Source organism: Diabrotica virgifera, chromosome 6, assembly GCF_917563875.1.
Source record: "Diabrotica virgifera virgifera chromosome 6, PGI_DIABVI_V3a".
Classification (NCBI taxonomy): domain Eukaryota; kingdom Metazoa; phylum Arthropoda; class Insecta; order Coleoptera; family Chrysomelidae; genus Diabrotica; species Diabrotica virgifera.
This window is the reverse complement of record NC_065448.1, coordinates 70,091,809-70,111,756: the sequence shown is the minus strand read 5'-3', so window position 1 is coordinate 70,111,756 and position 19,948 is coordinate 70,091,809. Positions and strand designations below refer to the sequence as shown.

Genomic DNA, 19,948 nt, shown 5'->3' with positions numbered 1-19,948 from the left:
GGAAAATACCATGGACAGAAAGAGTAACAAATCAAGATGTTTTTTTTTTTGAAGATGGGGAAGGAATCCGAAGTCATAAAAACCATACAGATGAAAAACTGGAATATCTAGGCCACATAATGAGAGGAGAAAAGTACTCTCTGCTAAGACTCATAATCCAAGGAAAAATCTCGGGAAAGAGAAATGTGGGACGTAGGAGGATTTCCTGGTTGCGAAATTTAAGGGAGTGGTATGGGTGCAGTTCAATACAGTTGTTTAGAGCTGCAGCCAACAAAGTTAAGATTGCTGTGATGCTAGCCAACCTCCGATAGGAGACGGTACTGCAATAAGAAGAAAAGAAGCTTCTTTTGTTTCGAGAAGCTTCTTTGTGTTCTGATATGTTTAGCATCCCCATAAGCAGAGAAGCTAAAATTACGTCATATCACTTTATTTGTTATCGATTCAGTTCCTGGATTGTGATTTGACGTAATATATTTGGCTTTAATAATAATAATATAATATTAATGGAGTTTACTTGTAGCAAATAAATTGTACATGATAAAATAAACTCAGTTCCTCACTGAAGTTGTACATACAACTTTTGCGTGAGGGTTAAATTTTGATTATAAAACACACTAAATGATTTTAAAAATTACAAAAAGGAATAAAAAATAGTCTTTTTGCTCATCTCTCTTCAAATTTGGGCACCTCTTCTCACTAATTCAATTACTGAAAAATTTTGTTTATCGGACCTACGAAATCTTATAAAATTCAAAAAAGGATTGCGAATAATTTGCGATGGTACTCCTCTGGTGGGACTTCGTCTTCTACGAGAATTACCATGACTTTTTGATTGTGTCTTAGCAACTTTTACAATAATTTTTACGATTTACAAACTTATAAGTGACGTTTCAAATAAATCATTTTTGAATCACTTTTATATTTATCAAAGCGATACAAACTTTTGTTGAAAGATGTAAACTTTCGCACATTTCGTATAGTGCAAAGGACAAAAAATGTTATTATTAAATCGGTTTTGTTTATGACTATCAAAGTGGATGGCTCCTTTGTACGCTGACCACTTGAATTAGGAAATAAGCAGGAGACATTCGTTGACCTTTTCGTGTTTGAATTTGATTTACATGTAACATATATAATGCAAACATGGCAAACAAAAACTTTATTATAGGTCAACAGATCAACAAATCGGTATAGTAGCATATGCAGATGATCTGGTTATCAGAGCGAAGACGAAGATGGCACTTATAAAAGCAATTGAAAAATTAGATAAAAAGCGAAGAGAATATGGCTAGAGATAAAACAAAACAAAACAAAATACATGACGATATTGAAGGACGGCACAACTCAGAAATATCTAATAATACAGAACCATATATTTTAAACGGTATCCACCTTTGCCTATTTGGGAGAAAAAATAGAAAAAACTGGAAAGGGGAGAACAGAGGAAATAATTCTGAAAGGAAAAACATATGGAATAAATAGAAATCTGCTGAGAAGCAAGAATCTAAGTAAAAGAACAAAGATGAACCTATACAGGGTGGGCCAAAGAAAGGAGTTCACCTCGATATTTGGCAGTACTTATTAGATTTTAAGGAAATGCCGAAACAGGTCGATTTTTGTTCTAAAAGGGACAAATTTTTTCGATACATACATCTATAATTTGTCAACCCCCTCCCTCCCACATTCCCATCACCTTATTTTAAATAGGGAGTAGGGATCGTGTGGTAGCTCATTTGCACGGGTATTTAACCCTTTCGCTGCGGAGCTACTGAGAGTATTTGCATCTCGTCACTGCGGCGCTAATAGACGTCTCCCGCAGTGAAGCAAATATTTTTGGCTTTTAGGTTACAGTTGATTTAATTGTTGGAATTCTATCATTTGTTTTACTTTATTATTTTATTTCAACTATTTATTGCCAATTCTAGAACTATTACAATATATATAATAAATAATGTAGTAAAACAAATGATAGGGTTCATTTGTTCTTATGGTTCTTCCAATTCCGTCATCGAATAATGTTTACCCCTTTTTGGTGGCAGCGGCATGATGTAATAGTTATTACCAGTATTTTTTATCTCAAACAAAACGTAATAATTAGCGACAATTTCACTTTACGGTACTAACGCATTCGCAATACTTCGCAACACATTTTCAGTTACCCAGTTACCCCTCCTACTCATCCCGCTCGAGGCACTTTAGGTGGGCGGTTCACGCCCATTCATTAAGAAAACATCTGATGACATTATATTTTATATTTTGTTTATGTTATTTTTTGTCTATCCGCAAATAATCGTTAACCGCAGCGAAGCGGTTAGCCCTGTCGCATAAATGCGTTTCCCGCACATCTCGTGCACTACTGAAATTACGCAAATATGCGGTTCCGGCAGTCAAAGGGTTAATTCTGTATTCAGTAATATAAACATTATCATAATTACTTATACAGGGTGTCCAAAATTTTTTTTAATTAAATTAATTGACAAAAAAGAGAAGAATGCATGTAAATTATTTATTTTAGAATACATTTTACTGTTGTAACAAAACAGAAATAAATGTTTATTTCGCAAGTAAACATAGTCCAGAAAGCCACTGCGCATCCGCTAGGAAAAATATTCTAATTCGGATTTTTTGCACAATCTTACTCAAAAAGGACTCCTTTTAACAAATTTGTATGTTGCCAGGACCAAAAGGTGGTCAAAAATTTTTTAAACGTTTTTTTTTTTGTTTTTTTCCTATAATTTTTTTTTTAGCATGGAAAAAGTTTTTTTAGGTTTTTTGGATCATTCCAAACAGAAAAGGTCTTTAGTGACTTTTCTCTAAAGTTGATAGTTTTTGACATATAAGCGATTAAAAATTGAAAAATTGCGAAATCGGCCATTTTTAACCCTCAAAAACTATATGAAAAACTGAAAATTTGAATGTTGCCAAGGTAGGTAGACATTCTTTAAACATCAATTGATGAAACCCCGAAGAGTTTTTTGCAATACAATATTCCAAACTCCTTTGTTTTTTAATTGCTTATCAAGCGTGCGCGACACTATTTTCCACCGACAGTATGGTGCAAATGAAAGGAATAAATTCGTTATTTCGTAAAGCGGCAACTTTAAGGAACAATCCCGAAACAGGTCGATTTTTATTTTTAAGTTATGATATTGTGGCATATATGGTATACTAGTGACGTCATCCGTCTGGGCGTGATGACGTAATCGATGATTTTTTTAAATGAGAATAGGAGTCGTGTGGTAGCTCATTTGAAAGGTTCTTCAATTTTCTATTCATTAATGTAAACATTTACACAATTATTTATACAGCGTGTCCTTCTACTTCTTTTTTTGTCAAATAATTTAATTTAATAAAAATTTTTTGGACACCCTGTATAAATAATTATGTAAATGTTTAGATTACTGAATATAGAATTAAAGGACCTTTCAAATGAGCTAGCACGTGACCCCTATTCTCATTTAAAAAAATCATCGATTACGTCATCACGTCCAGATGGATGACGTCACTAGTATACCATATATGCCACAATATCATAACTTAAAAATAAAAATCGACCTGTTTCGGGATTTTTCCTTAAAGTTGCCGGTTTAGGAAATAACCAATTTATTCCTTTCATTTGCACCATACTGTCGGTGGAAAATAGTGTCGCGCACGCTTGATTAGCAATTAAAAAACAAAGGAGTTTGGAATATTGTATTGCAAAAAACTCTTCGGAGTTTCATCAATCGATGTTTAAAGAATGTCTACCTACCTTGGCAACATTCAAATTTTCAGTTTTTCATATAGTTTTTGAGGGTTAAAAATGGCCGATTTCGCAATTTTTCAATTTTTAATGGTTATATGTCAAAAACTATCAATTTTAGAGAAAAGTCACTAAAGACCTTTTCTGTTTAGAATGATCCAAAAAACCTAAAAAAAAACTTTTTTCCATGCAAAAAAATAATGTTAGGAAAAAAACAAAAAAAAAACGTTTAAAAAATTTTTGACCACCTTTTGGTCCTGGCAACATGCAAATTTGTTAAAAGGAGTCCTTTTTGAGTAAGATTGTGCAAAAAATCCGAATTAGAATATTTTTTCTAGCGGATCCGCAGTGGCTTTCTGGACTACCATGGCTTTTCGCTTAAATTAAATGTTCAAACTTCCAAGAGGCAGTTGGATGGCGGTAACTGGCTTCAACATTGAATTTAAGTGAAAAGTAATGTTTATTTTTGAAATAAACATTTATTTCTGTCTTCTGGCAACAGTAAAATGTATTTTAAATTAATTAAATTACATACATTCTTCTCTTTTTGTCAATTAATTTAATTTAAAAAACGTTTTTGGACACCCCGTATAAATAATCATCATAATGTTTATATTACTGAATAGAGAATTGAATACCCTTTCCAATGAGCTACCACACGATCCCTATTTCCTATTTAAAAATAAGGTGTTAGGGAAGTGGAAAGGAGGGGATTGACAAATTACAGATGTATGTATCGTAAAAATGTGTCCCCCTTAGGACAAAAATCGACCTGTTTCGGCATTTCCTTAAAAGTTTATAACTACTGCCAAATATCGAGGTGGACTGTTTTCTTTGGTCAACCCTGTATAAGACCTTATTACGACCTGTTGTTACATATGGGATGGAAACAAGGACGATTAACAAGAAAGAGGAAGATAGCCTTCTGAAATTTGAAAGAAAAATCATAAGAAAAATACTGGGCCACAACGTAACAAGAGAGGGAGAAATACGAATAACATCCAAATGACGAAATTTAAGAAGAATTAGAGAGAGAAAATATTGCCATATACGTAAGATCTCTCCGCTTAGAATGGATAGGACATTATACTGAGATGCCCACAATAAGAAAAGATGAAAAGGAGAACTAACTGGACAACACTATGGCCCAGGTGTAGAGGAAGACCCAGTAGAAGACGGCTGGATTATGTTGAAGGAGACAATGAATGTGAAAGAATGAAAAATTCAGTGCAAGGACAGGAAGAAATGGAAAAGAGTCACAATAGCAGCATAGACCCACAGCGGAATGGGACGTATCATCGCCGTCCGTTTCATAGCCAGTTAGTCAGTTGATTTTGTATTATGGAAGATAACTCGACACGACGTTAAATTTAGCTTAAAACTTATATCAATTGAACAGATAAAAAATATTACTACAGTGGAACCTTGATAAGTCGGCCCCGATAACCCGGAAGTCCGGCTAACTCGGACCGATTTTCATCAGACAAACATTTCAACAATAAAAATGTATGTATAATGTTAAAACATTTTATCTGTAGCCGCTTCTGGAATGTCTTAAAAATATCGAGTTTCATTGATAAAACTTGGCTTCGACCATAATAAATATTTGAGAGATAATCATGCCTATTATGTAACTCATTTCGATGATAGAAGTCAGTAAAATCGAATAGAAGTGACCAAGTCGAATAGAAATAGTCCAAATCCGTATTCCATAACTACTTCGGAATCTCTACAATCGTAATGTGAATAGAAATCACTTCGACAGCATTTACCCTGTCGAGATGAGATTTCGATTATCGGAATTGTGGTTGACGCAAGCGCATTTTGTTTTGTTTTGACGTTTATATTTTATATATAAAAATAATTAATTACATACTACTTATTTATAATTATTTATAGTATTTGTACCTTTTTTTAGCTGCTTAATTTTTAGTCTGTGGTGTTATTTGTTTAGAGAACTATATATATTTCATTTAGACATATTGTACGAGTATGAATAATTGGACCTAACCTTATTTATTTGCTACTTGGCGTCTGAATGTTTCCCATTCACATTGTTGCCAAATTTTGTTCGCATATTTCTTGTACAATTGCAATCAATGGTATAATGCACAAGAATAGCATACGATAGACTTCTTATGCGTTAATTGATAAATACATATTATACCAGTATACTTGTATATTTATCAGTCAACGCTCATAGTCTGAACAAATTATAGAAAAGATGCCATTTTTGGGAAAAGCTCTTTAGCAGTTATTTCAACTGGAATCGAATCTTAAAGATTGCATATTATTAGTAATATCAATTTTAAATAATTTATTAATAATAATGAATTAATAACATCAATTTAAATATCTTTGATTTAAAAGCATTTATACTTCTTATCTTCACTTATCTTTTTTATTTATCAGTTTATCTTCTTTTTTATATCAATTTTAATTAACTTTAATTTAAAACCATTTATCCTCTTTTGAGCTTTTTGCATCCAGTATTTACACGAATATTTTATTTACTTCTCAAAACTTTGAGGATAGTATGAAGAAAGTATGAAAACATTGAGGAAATGGCAACGGTGTCATATTTCAAGTAACAAAATAGGTCACAGAACACAATTTCGCTGGTTACTGCGCGGTTGCCACCTCCTCAGAACCGCGTGAAATAGAAGTCAGAGATTTCGATTACGATATGAGTTACAGAATACCGATCCAAACACAAAAATGACGCGATAGATATCAAACATTCCGATTTTGGGTAATTATGATTCGACTTGGTCATTTCTATTCGATTTGTTAAAAGTTACAGAATAGGGCTGAATGGGTATTTGTGTAATTTGAACTATACGGTAAAAATGACTTATGGCACACGGCGGCAGCGGCGGCAGAGCGACGTTCATTATCCATTATCGGGCTATCGCAAACAACAGGCACCTTTTATTCCTTTATTTATTTTTAATTGTCTTTTAAAAAATTATTTTTAGAACAATGGTCTTTTAAACTCTAAACAATGAAAGAGCCACTGTTCTTAAAATAACATAACATCGTTCCGATGGCAGACGAAATTGACACAACCGAAACTGACTGAGTTTTTTTTATCTAGAAATGAACAATACTCTATCTATACTGTCTATACTATACTCTATACAATATACAACTATAATAGGTAAGTTAGATGTGTACTGTGCATATATATTTCATGTTATTTTAATTATAACGGACTTTATCTATAAGTGTACCGTATTTTATTAATTTTTACAATGCTCTCCGGCTAACCCGGATTTTCGATAACCCGGATCGGCCGTGGTCCCGATTAATCCGAATTATCGAGGTTCCACTGTATATTTACTGTTCTATTTCTACTTCCCCTCAATTTTGTACTAAATAGTACTAAATTTGTAGTGTTAAATGGCCTTTGTAAAAATAATATCGTCGCCTTAGTACTATAACTTGATAACTCCAAAATTTACGTTTTTGAGAGAACTAGTTCGCAAGATGTATAGTATTTGCCTCCATATTGGACTATATTACCATTGACGAAAGTTGATAAAACTCAAATGCCCCTAATATTCAGTGCTAAAACTTGACAGGATAAGTTATCAAGTTATTTTTTAATCGAAATAATCGTGAATACGACATACACTAAATGCTACAACCAGCTAACTCTAGTTATCTAGTTGTAGCACATGTTTTTCTGAAACCATTGAGCTTACCACGTAATTGCTATCTGTTTACTCGGTCCATGTTTATGCAGAAATTCGAGAATTGTTAGCAGATCTGGCAACCCCCATGGCAGAGAGCTAATTTTCACCAAAATAATGGTTAAAATATTAGTTTTGTTAGAAAGTTCACTTAAATGCAACTTCGCACGACATGCGACATTACCAAATGTTAATATTATGGTAGTGCTAAAATTTGATAACTTTAATTTTTCATGTTATTTTTCAAATTGGAAAACAAATTTGCACCGTATTCCTAAATATATCAGTAGCCAATAAGTAAGGAACAGTATTTTATAGCTGCAGAGTGAATTCCGTATTTACCAACATTTAAGCACAAATATCTTTAAAATCTGAAACCCATTTATCCCAGAACTACTAATTTCGAGTTATCAAGTTATAGTGTTAAGGTGAAATAATTCCGTATTTACCAACATTTAAGCACAAATATCTTTAAAATCTGAAACCCATTTATCCCAGAACTACTAATTTCGAGTTATCAAGTTATAGTATTAAGGTGAAATTTATATAGTGTTAGGTTGGGTTAGGTTAGGTCATTTCCTAGAATTCCTAATTAATAGTAAAAATAAATAATAAATGTAACTGTCGAAAATTGGTCGGAAATTCGGAAATAAATAAGTTAGCGATTAACTGACTGGCGATGAATCGGCCGGCGATGAATCTGCCGGCGATGAATGGGCCGGCGATGAATCGGCCGGCGATGAATCGGCCGGCGATGAATCGGCCGGCGATGAATCGGCCGCCGATGAATCGGCCGGCGATGGATCGGCCGCCGATGAATCGGCCGGCGATGGATCGGCCGGTGATGAATCGGCCGGCGATGAATCGGCCGGTGATAAATTGGCGGCGATGAAACGTCCTAGACCCAACCACAGCAAGCTACTTATAAATGACAGAAGAGTAATCCAGCTCACCCAAGAATAAATAGGATGTTGAACGCCATTACGTTAGCTATAAACCCTAGGGATTGTAAAGCTTAATGAATGAATGGACACGTAATGGACATGTAATGTGTTAAAACACACATTATTATATAAATAATATCTGAAAACTTGTGTTCACTCTTGACCAAATTTTAATACAAGTTAGAAAGCACTATTTGTCATGATGTTTATTTATAAATAAACTTAATTATGAGCATAGAAATCAGCTCACTTAAAAATTTGGTCATTTTTGATGTCTCATATTTCCTAAACCTGTTGGTCGATTAAAGTGATTTTTAAATATGTATAGCCTGATTCTTTAGCAATACTACTGTGATAATATTGTTGCTAAACAGGTAAATTTTCATAGTATACCGGGTGTACCAATCAAACTGTGTTTTATTCTCAAAGTTCGCATCATCCTCTGGAATATTCTAGCATTTATAAAATACTCAAATTAAAACCCAACTATAGCCTCAGGTTTTCTTAACACTTTGTTTTTTGATACATTCGTTTATGTTGAATAATAAAAAATTAGGTACTTCAACAACTAGACATGTTCTTCATCGATACACGGTGTTTTTAAATAAGTGCGACAAACTTTAAGGGTTAATTCTGCATGAAAGAATAATGACAGTTGGCTTTATAAACGTATGCCCGCAAATGTTCCGTTTCCGAGAAACGGGATGTTGAATTTTTTCTTACACACTGAAGATTTATTTATTGCTTTAAAACCTGTTGAGATGTGCAAATGAAATTTGGTAGGATTTAAGAGATAGTTATTAGAGATTTTTTGACATAAAATTAAGAATTTTATATTCACCATTAGCGTGCATACGGGTAATATTATCGGTCATATTACACGTATGCGCGCTAATGGTCAATATTAAATTCTTAATTGTATCTTTAAAAATGTGCAATAACTACGTCTTAAAACACACCAAATTTCATTGGCATATCTTAACCGGTTTTAAAGCAATAAAATAAATCGTCAGTTTATAAGAAAAAATTCAACATCCCGTATTTCTGAAACGAAACATTTGCGGACAAACGTTTACAAAGCCAACTGTCATTATTTTTTCATGCAGAATTATCCCTTAATGTTTGTTCCACTTATTTAGAAACACCGTCTATTGATGAAGAACATGTCTAGTTGTTAAAGTACCTAACCTTTTATTATCCAACATAAACGAATGAATCAAAAAGCAGAATGTTAAGAAAACCTGAGGCTATAGGCTATAGTTGGGTTTTACTTTCAGTATTTTATAAATGCTAGAATATTCCACAGGGTGATGCGAACTTTGAGAAAAAAACACAGTTTGATTGGTACACCCGGTATACAATGAAAATTTACATGTTTAGCAACAATATTATTAAGTACTATTAATAAATAATCAGGCTATAACATGTTCAAAAATCACTTACATCGGCCGTCAGGTTTAGGAAATATGAGACATCAAAAATGACCAAATTTTTATGTGGGCCGATTTCTATGCACGTAAGTTTATATTTATTAATTGTATACTACAAGTGATGACTTAAACATATTTTACACATAACGGTAGACCATTAAGGATAAAGAAAATAATTACTGAGAATCATACAAAGCGTAAAAATAATATTTATCTTACCTCCCTTAACTTCACAAACTAGGTTAATATTGGAACCTTCGTTGTATGGGCCCAATAATACGGAATTCTCCTTTTTACGTCCGTCATAAATGTTGATTTTTTCAGGCGGAACTGAAACCAAAAAACACAGGGTAAGTAAAATGTATCAAATGTTTTTACATACAAATATTGGTTTTGTAGCTTTTTAAAATTGTACATTTAAGTACCTAGGCTATAAAATAAGAGCTCAGGAAAATATCTACATAAAATATTATTCCGAGGCTATTTTCTTGTTGAATTTTATGCAATTTATTATTTTATTTGGAAAGAAGCCACAATTTATTTTGAAATTAAGTTTATTTGACAATTCCAATAAAGTCGTCTCAGGAATACTCTGGGCTAATTAGCAAAATACAAGGAAAAGTTATTTACCAGCAGTTTTATTGCTGGACTCGAATCTTATGATCCTACATATTAATAATATAGGTATGCAAAGTCCGCAGACAGTGTGCTACTTTTTTTTTGTAAACAAAATGGTGCCCGAAAATCGTGTTTTTCTCAATTTTAGCTCTACCACTACAAACATTTTAACTTTACACCAAAAACACCCAAATAAAAATTCACCGTAATCAAATTCTGCACAGAGACGTGTTTTTTCAACAAAATCTTTAATTTTCAACTAAAATTTTAGATAAGTAATTTTTCATCAATAATTAAATAACTTGGTAATATAAAAGCTCTTTTCGTATATATTACAATTCCAGAAGTCAATGGAAATTGAATGAACAGTTTAGCAACAATTGAATTGTTATTTAAAAATTTACGGTCGCGTTAATAACCACAATAATTACGATACATAAGAATAACTATCATTTTTGTTTAAAAAGACACTGTACCTATCTAATGTACTTTACGAAATTGAAAATGGACTATTTAGGCGGCCTCAGAAATATTTTAAAATTATTACCAATTTTTTGGCTTATAATCAAATATAATATCTCGGGAAATATTAAATTAAATTAAATCCTGAAAACGGTATTGGAAAAAAAGCTGCAGGACTCTTTTTTAAAAAGAAAAAACGTTTAATTTCGATGAGTGGTTCCCGAGATACAGCCGGTCAAAGTTGACCAGCATTTACGGAAAAGATATAAACAATAATATCATAATTTTCGAACCATCACCTTTTTACTTTTGTCCTCTTTCTCCACACCAATTTTCATTAATTAAAAATACTCATAACATATATAATTATAATAAAAACTATCGATATTACGAGTGAAAATTGCCAAAAATAGCAAAATTCTAATCAAAAATTAGGTTGGAGAAAATGTAATCTCAAAGTTTAAAATCGGTATACGTTAAAAAAATGCATTTTCTCGGCTTCCCATAGAGCAATTTTCTTCATTCTTTTTTTGTTCCCAAGTAACTCGAGTAGAGCCATCTAACTAAAGCATTATTAAATGTCAAACTTGCTTTTGTTTTGTTATAATACATTAATTTATTTATAAGAAAAGAAAACTACATATTTTTTCCAGTTGTAGACTTTTTTTTAGATAAACTTACTATAAGTGTACCTTTTAACCTTAACACAAATGTGCTCATTTGAAAGCTGTATAATTATTTAAACAATCTTTATTTAAACTAATTAAAAATTTTTGTTAAAATAAATAAATTAATTTATTAAAACAAAACAAAAGACACTTTGACATTTAATTATGCCTTAGCCGATTAACCGGTTAACCGATTTTCAAAATTAGACATGCGTTGGAAAGGTATTGATCAGTACTATTAGAAACCGCAAAGGTCTGACTTAAATTTTTGAAGTTTTTGGGAGTTTTGGGGACGAGAACGAAAAACAGACCCTAAATGGGAAGGGCCGTAAAATCCACACCCTTGGACCAAAATGGATGGTTGGCATATGAATGGGACTTTTCCTGAACTTTAAGATGCCCAATTTGCCTAAGTTATCCCAATTTTCAATTCAGTCAGATTTAGAAAATCGATAAGTTAAGAAAAAATATTACAACACAATGAAGGCTACGACCACAAAATTATCTACCCCAATCGTGATATTCTTTAATTATAAAATCCGAGCGTTAGAATTTTTATGGTATTCCAATTCTGATAATTGATCTCCAATAGTCTATAAGCAATTATCGTTTCCCACTAAAACAAAGTCCACTTCAAATAATTTGAATTTCGTATTTACCATTCCATATTCTGGTAAATTAAATTATTTTAAAATCAATTTAAACCATATTTCCTAGAAGGCTTGTATAGATCGTTTAACAAGCTATTTACACATATCTTTAGACGACGTACTACATACAATGAAATACAAAATTGTGTAATTACGTTGCCGATACTTATATCCCACTTAACAATAAAAATTATATACAATTAAAAATAATACATTTTATGACTTCTCACAAATTTTCAACAATAATTTAAATTTAAAAATTTCATTTTGATACATCTTCAGAGTAATGTGACTTTTGATTACCAAGTCATTTTAATTTTAGAAACTGACCACGGAGGAAAATATATAAAGGTATGTATAGAAATGCGCGCCGTCCACTTCGCGCCGTGTGTGCGCTTCGCGTTCGGGGCGCGTTCGTTAGATTAGTACGTGTTTTCAAGGGGCGCACCAACCGGGCGCACACGGCGAACCACGATTTAACTTCTGTCGGCGCTATGAACGCGCGGCGTACACACGGCGCGAAGTGCGCGGCACGCCTATCTATACGTACCTTAACATACCTATTGTTTCATATCTATAAATTATGGAAATACCCTAAATTATTTAAGAATGCTCCTTTTAGATAAGTTAATTGCTGTTTTTGTTGAAAATTAAATATAATTTCAGTTTAAAGAACGTTCTAATTTTTTATGTCATACCGGTTTAATATTGTGTATTTATTACATTGTTACGAACCACATAAAGTATATGTCTCCAAAGTATGCCAGTAGTACGGTCTCATTTACACATTCAGTATTATTTTCTGCCATCCATTGTTGAAATTTAGCGTATTCTTTGTCGTACTTTTCTTTGGATTATTTCGATAACAGGTTGTCAGTTACTTTTTTGTCCTTTTTAACAATTTCTTCAGAAATATCGAATTTCTCTTGCATTTTGACTTTTTTTTGACAATGTGACATACATCACTTTCCTAGCAACGGTACTAAATACCTCTCGGGCCAGAGGCCCTCGAGTTTATAAGCATCTATTTAGGGTATAAACATTTATTTAATGAAAAAAAATAGTAAATCCTTTATAAAAGGTATATATTTAAAATCCCTAAAAAGGGCTACATCACAATCACATAACTAGTTTTCGACTGGTTTACCAGTCATCATCAGTGCTTACGTGAAGTTTACATGCTAACCACCAAGATATAGTTTTACAAAAATATGTGGGTCAAAGCCCTGTATAAGTGGTCCGTTAAGGAAACATCAGTTCAATATACCAATTAAAGCATGGATGTTTAAACTATTTTAATATTATGCCCCAGGTAACATCTGAGCTGTGGTGTGACTTGATTACATGGTGAAAGTCTGATAGCAAATATCATTTGTTTTATTATTTTATCATTGTCATTTATTGCCATTTAGTTTAATTATTTGCTAATGTTTATCATCATTTTTAGTCCATAGATTTGACCGAAACTTTTTGTTTTGTTGGACTTGTTCAGAAGAGCTTAACATGTCTTTTGTTGTTAATAGTTCTACGGGAACTGCCAGATTAATAAAGGCAAAAAAAATAACGAGAAATATGGGAAGCATAACACGTTGTGAAATAAAACTTTACGCTACATAGTTTTCCACCTTTGGACGCATAGAAATGTTAAGGGTAGATAAGGCATACTGAGCAAAAAAGCGTAACGCGAAAGCAGTCAATCGGTGGTCTATCTATTCCGCGCATTTGACAGACAAAGATGGCTAGACCACTCAAACCTGAATATTAGCGTTACACCTCGATGTACAGAGCGACCCATACCTTGACTAATCTACTAGATATTATATCTATGTTTAGACTTCTGTGAAAGGAGAATTTTATAAAATTCTCTTGTCACAGTTAAAGTTGTCATACTTACCCCTACAATACGTCTAAAGGGGAGAAACTATGTAATGTAATGTAATGTACATTTTGATAGGTTACTATCGCTTATTTTACACCTCTACTAGATTCATCTCTTTTTATTTCACAAAGGATTATATTTTTCATCTTTGTCATTATTTTCCCGGTCATTAGCTTGCTCATACCTATGTATACTACAATACTTCAACCTACGGTTTTCTATTTAACTGTAGTTACGTTAAACAGTTTAAAAAATAGGCCTGATAATACAATAATATTTCAGTTATAGGATTGAATTGGGTTTCACAATTTTGTTTTATGTACCTACTTGAATTATACTCTATTTTTTATAATACTTTTTAGTATAATAGCCTATTAGTACATTCTCTCACGGTTTTTGCTCTAAATTTTAAAGAACCGCTTGGATTGACATGAAATTTGGCATAAGCATAGCCTACATGTCAAAGAAAAAATTTGATATTGTGCCGATGTGTGCTTTTGTCCTGGGGGTGACTTTCACCCCCTTTTAAGGGTGAAAAAATATAAGTCCAAAATAAGTCGGGAAATGGAAAAACTGACTAATTTTAAGTAACTTTTGTTCTGTAGAGCTTTTTCGCCAAGTCAAGAATTTTTAAGAGAAATCGTTGGAACAAAACAAACCGGCATATTTATGTTTCGTGGACCTTAAGGAAGCATTTGACAGGGTCATATTAAAGGACGTTATCCACTTGTTATACTCGAGAGAGGTACCTCTGGGAATAATTAAAACGATAGAAAACATCTACCAGAACAACACAATAAAAGTAAAACTGGAAGATGAACTAACTGACCCAATTGAAGCTGACAATGGGATAAGACAGGGGGATTCCTTGAGTCCTTTATTGTTCAACCTGATCATGGACGAAATAATAAAAAAAGTAAGAACTAAAAAAGGATACCAAATAGGAGAAAAACAACTTAAAATAATCTGCTATGCGCACGATGCAATACTAATCTCTCAAAGTGAAGATGATTTACAACGTATGCTACACCAATTCAACATAATCGCCAGAAAATTTAACATGTTAATTTTCTCAAAAAAGACAAAATGCATGGTTATAACAGCAGATCCAATAAGATGTAAATTGGAGCTGGAAGGTCCGATAATAGAACAAATGATGGAGTTTAAATATCTAGGCATCACACTATCTAGCTACGGAAGACTCGAAACAGAAGTGAAAGATCAAGTGAATAGAGCAAACAGAGCCGCAGGTTGCCTGAATGACACAATATGGAGAAATAAAAATATCGGAAAAGAAATGAAAGGCAGAATTTACAAAACAGTCATCAGACCAATAATGACATACGCGGCAGAAACACGACCCGACACAGAGAGGACAAAAAGATTGCTCGAAACAGCGGAGATGAAAACCCTTCGAAAAATCGCTGGTAAGACTCTATGGGACAGAGCTAGAACTACAGATATACGACGCAAGGTGGATAACATTAATACCTGGGTAAGAAACAGAAGAATAGAATGGAATGACCACATAAGCCGAATGACAACAAATAAGGTAGTCAGGACAGCGAAAAACGGTTCCCCAATAGGAAGACGATCAGTGGGAAGACCACGAAAACGATGGAACGACAACTTACTAGAGACACATTGAAAAAACAGACAGAGTCATGTCTATACAAAAAGAAGAAGAAGAAGAATAAGAACAATTTACGAGTTATTTGCGAGTGAATATGTTCATTTTTCAACAAAATAACTACATTTTTACACGGATTTTCGCAAATAACTAAAAAGTAAGTATTTTGTCGAAAAAAACGTTCTTAGCAAAAATATATCCTGTAGAAAAGTAAAAAAAATGGTGTACGCGTTAGGTCTCTGGACCTCGTAAAACCAGAGTTATAGCCAATCAAAAATATATTCATATTCACCAAATTTCAAATACAATAATTCGAAGTGAAATATCCAAAAAATTAAGCACTTTTTGGGGAAAACTCATTTTAACTTTTTTAAAGTGTTTAAAAAAATCTTTATTACTGTTTTTATAAAAAGTTTTTAGCATTATTAAGCAAGTTACGCTAAAAAAAAGTTGGACCCTACAGCCCTTTCAAAAAATAAGTACTTTGAACCGATGAAACTTACAAATCACATAAATAATACATACACGAGTCAAGAAACTTGTGAAGTCGTAACGATTAAGTTCATTTGAGATACTAATTAGGGGGTGATTTTCCCGATTTTTTTACCAAAAAAAAGGGACTAACTTTATTTTCAGCGAAACTTGTTTAGTTTTGATGCTAGAAATTTTTTTTATAAAACAAAAATTAAGCTTTTTTGAAACAATTTAAATAAGTTGTAATGAGTTTTGCCCGAAATGTGCTTGATTTTTGCTTATTTGAGGTTAAAGTATTCCATTTGGAATTTGACGAATATGAACCTATTTTTAATTAGCTATAACTCTGCGTCTACTAGGTATAAAGACGTGATATATACACCATTTTTTTAAATTTTTTACAGGCTATATTTTTTGTGGTTATTTTGTTGAAAAAATGAACATAATATTCACTGCCAAATAACTCGAAAAGTATTGACTTAGATACTTTATAGAACACAAGTTACTTAAAATCAGTTAGTTTCCGGACTTACATTGGACGAATAGTTTTTCGCCCCCAAGAGGGGATAAAAACCACCCCCGAGGCAAAGGCACATATCGGCACAATATCCTAAATAATAATGGAACATACCATATACCCTTAATAATAATAACTATGATTTACATTGCCTTTTTATTAATTTACCTTTTTCCAATTCATCAATCTCCCTTAAACAGCACAAATTCAAGATTATTTGAGACAACCTTATTCTACTGTTACGCTGAATTGACTTGTGATACTTATTTTTCTTTTAGATGATAAATACTACAAGTGTTTCAAATGCTTATAGTTATTTAAATTCCCCTATCTAAAATATGTTCAATTTTCAACTCCCGTTCGTTAAGTGCTACACAGTGGTAATTTTAGCACTATCATCTGATAATGCCTCGAGCAACTTGCCCCTGTTTAATTGCCACGACCTCACTTATAGTTCACCTGTGAACTAGATGATAATACTGCTACATTCCTTTCTTGAATACCTGAATTATACGTGGGTTGGATAATTAGTTGAGGATAATTTGATACAGGAATTGGTATACTCTTGTCACCAAATGAAACACAAATATAACCTCGTCCGGGGTCGCTTTGTGTTACACAGATCGATTCATGCATTACACCTAAGATAATTTCTTGTTTTACTCTTATTTCAGATAGTTCTTAGTCTATTTCAATAAATAATCAATTCTTCTACAATTGGATTCTGGATTTTTATAAACTTTTCAGGCCAAAATGATTTGGTTTGTTTAATTTCCGCTATTATCGCCGTCCCGAAAGAACATTGACGTAACTGAAAAAAGCAAAATTGTTCAGGGGAACAAAAAGGTTGTTGTTCAGGTGGTTAAATGATGAGCAGTCATCCAGGAACATCGGTATGGCGTTTATCCGTACAAGACTTGCATTTATTTTCATCCCTATGGATTCGAATTTTATTATTTTAATTTAATCCCTATTTTCAACCCTATCTACAGTTGTGTCATTGTTCATCTTAAAATTTTTCTTTACTATGGAGAAACCTAACACAATATTAAATTGAACTCACAACCATAGATTATTGCGAGTCTAATTATTAATGTTCTGTAGATTGTCATTTTTGTTCTTTGTTCATTCAACAAATTCGATATCATCAATTTTGTATTAGTATATCTTACTGAATAAATAACAAAAATTAATAGTGCAACAATGGTGTAAAGTACAGTTAAGATATTACCTAATACAAAAAATTAGTCGAACAATGACATAAAATACACTTTCGTCTTCGTTACACAAAAATTCCAGTCCAAGGTGATCTCACTAAAAGTCTTACCTGACACAACCGACGTTTGTGTCATTATTCTTCTGAAACAAGCTTTAAAAGGGCGCAAATTTCAATAATGAAACAACTACCATCTAGAGGTTCAGCACATAGTTACACTTATGTCGTTGTTGTATTATCTGCCCACGGTATTTTAGTTGTTAATGACACAATAAACAGGAATTAAAAAATTGCAGTTACGTCATTGTTCTTCTGGGATGGTATTATGGTCTTATTGATATCATGGTATTTGTTAGCGATAGGAACTGTATAGTTTCTTCATAGATTCATCAGATCCAGAAATCATCAGTTTCCTGCATCATCGATTAATTTTTTTGTTAGTCGATTAACTGGTTTCAAGGATATTTTTGTTTGCTGCAAAATCGGTTTTTGAATGCCATGCTTGTGTTCATTAATGGATATATTTTCCTGAAATATTTTCTTTGTTTTATGTGTTTCGAGTTAATTATTTGAGATATCTGGTTGCGTTTGTAAGGATTTTTGAAAAACCCTGGTGTATTATATTGGTTGAAATTGTTTCGTTAGTAACTTAAGCTTGATTTCCAAATTGGCACAGAGTAAATTATGGTTTGTGTTTATGGTCACACCTTGGTAAGTGTTTAGAAGTCTAATATTATTTCGAAACGGGTGGTTTACAAAAATCTATTGAATTCTTCAAGCCTCTGTAAAAAATATTAAATTTTGTTGCATCCTCTTGTAGTCTAGTAAAATAAAATTTCACGACATGTAAAACAAAATGTAAATTCGTACAGGTTGAAACAAATTTTATATCAAAGTTTAGGTGGGTACAAAAGATATTTTGAAGAAAGTATCCAAATCACACAAGGGGATCATTCTTTAAATAATTAAAAAGGGGTCATTTTTGCAAAAAATTACTCTTTTAACTGCTGAGGTCATTCAGTTACTAGTGAAGGTCTATAGGATTATTTTCTGCAAAGTTGAAGGGTTAGTCTTTCACATATAACTTACTAAATTAAATTTGACCCCCTATTTATTTAAATAATTATACATGAAACTTAAAAAACAAGTTTGCAAAAAATTATTTTTAGCGTTTTAAATAAGCACTATAAAATATCCTATTTTAAAGGAGAAGTTGCACTATGTTATCAGTATTAACCAAAAAAAAAATTAGTCCAAAAATATTTAATATTTTTTGAGATATTGAATTTGTTTATTAAATGTTACTCTATTTTCAATTGCAAAAACGCGGTTGTTGCCAAAGAAATATTCACCTGTATTAAATCTTATTAGTTTTATTTTTATGTATATTTTCGATAAATGTATTGATACATTCAAATTTCAATTAAACTTCCCCCTAAAATGACATTTGAAAATTATTCAAATTTATTTATAATTTGTTTTTTTAATAACGTCGCGGGGATTAAATATTTTGAAATGCCGTTTCGATAATTGGGTTTCTGGGAATTTTTCACTAATTAACAATTTTTTTTGTCTTTTTTCCTCTTCTTTTTTTTTTCTTGGAGTTATATTACTACGGGCCCTTTTAGGGTTAAATTTCATTAAGAATGTCGAATCTCTAAGTTATAGATTCCAGACCTAAAAATATTAAGATTGGTCTAAAATCACTTAAATAAAATGTGGCTGGTTACTGAGTTACAGGGTGTTTAATTTAAAAATTAAAAATTATTTTTACCAAGTACTTTCAAACTATTTGACGCATCCTTATTACACTTGTCAGAAAGTGTGGGTACTATACAGTCTACTAAATTGTGACAAAAAAAAGTTTCTAGCTACTACCAGAGGCGTACAACAGGGGATAGTTAATGGTTGACCCTTTCCAAATTCTACGCCACTGAGGGAATTACTATTTTAGCGAAATTTTTCGATTCTCCAATACTTTATATGTAAATAACATACTTTTTACTGGTAACGATTAAGTCAT

At 32.3% G+C, this 19,948-nt stretch overlaps 1 protein-coding gene across 1 annotated transcript in view; it reads right to left on the bottom strand.

Moving 5' to 3' along the window:
* LOC114326047 (cell adhesion molecule DSCAML1) overlaps nucleotides 1-19,948 on the bottom strand; it is a 1,142,530-nt gene that overhangs the window by 686,693 nt on the left and 435,889 nt on the right. Inside the window, exon 3 of the mRNA XM_050655145.1 lies at nucleotides 10,031-10,141. Coding sequence (XP_050511102.1) covers nucleotides 10,031-10,141 — 111 coding nt within the window. The remainder of the gene's footprint in view (nucleotides 1-10,030; nucleotides 10,142-19,948) is intronic.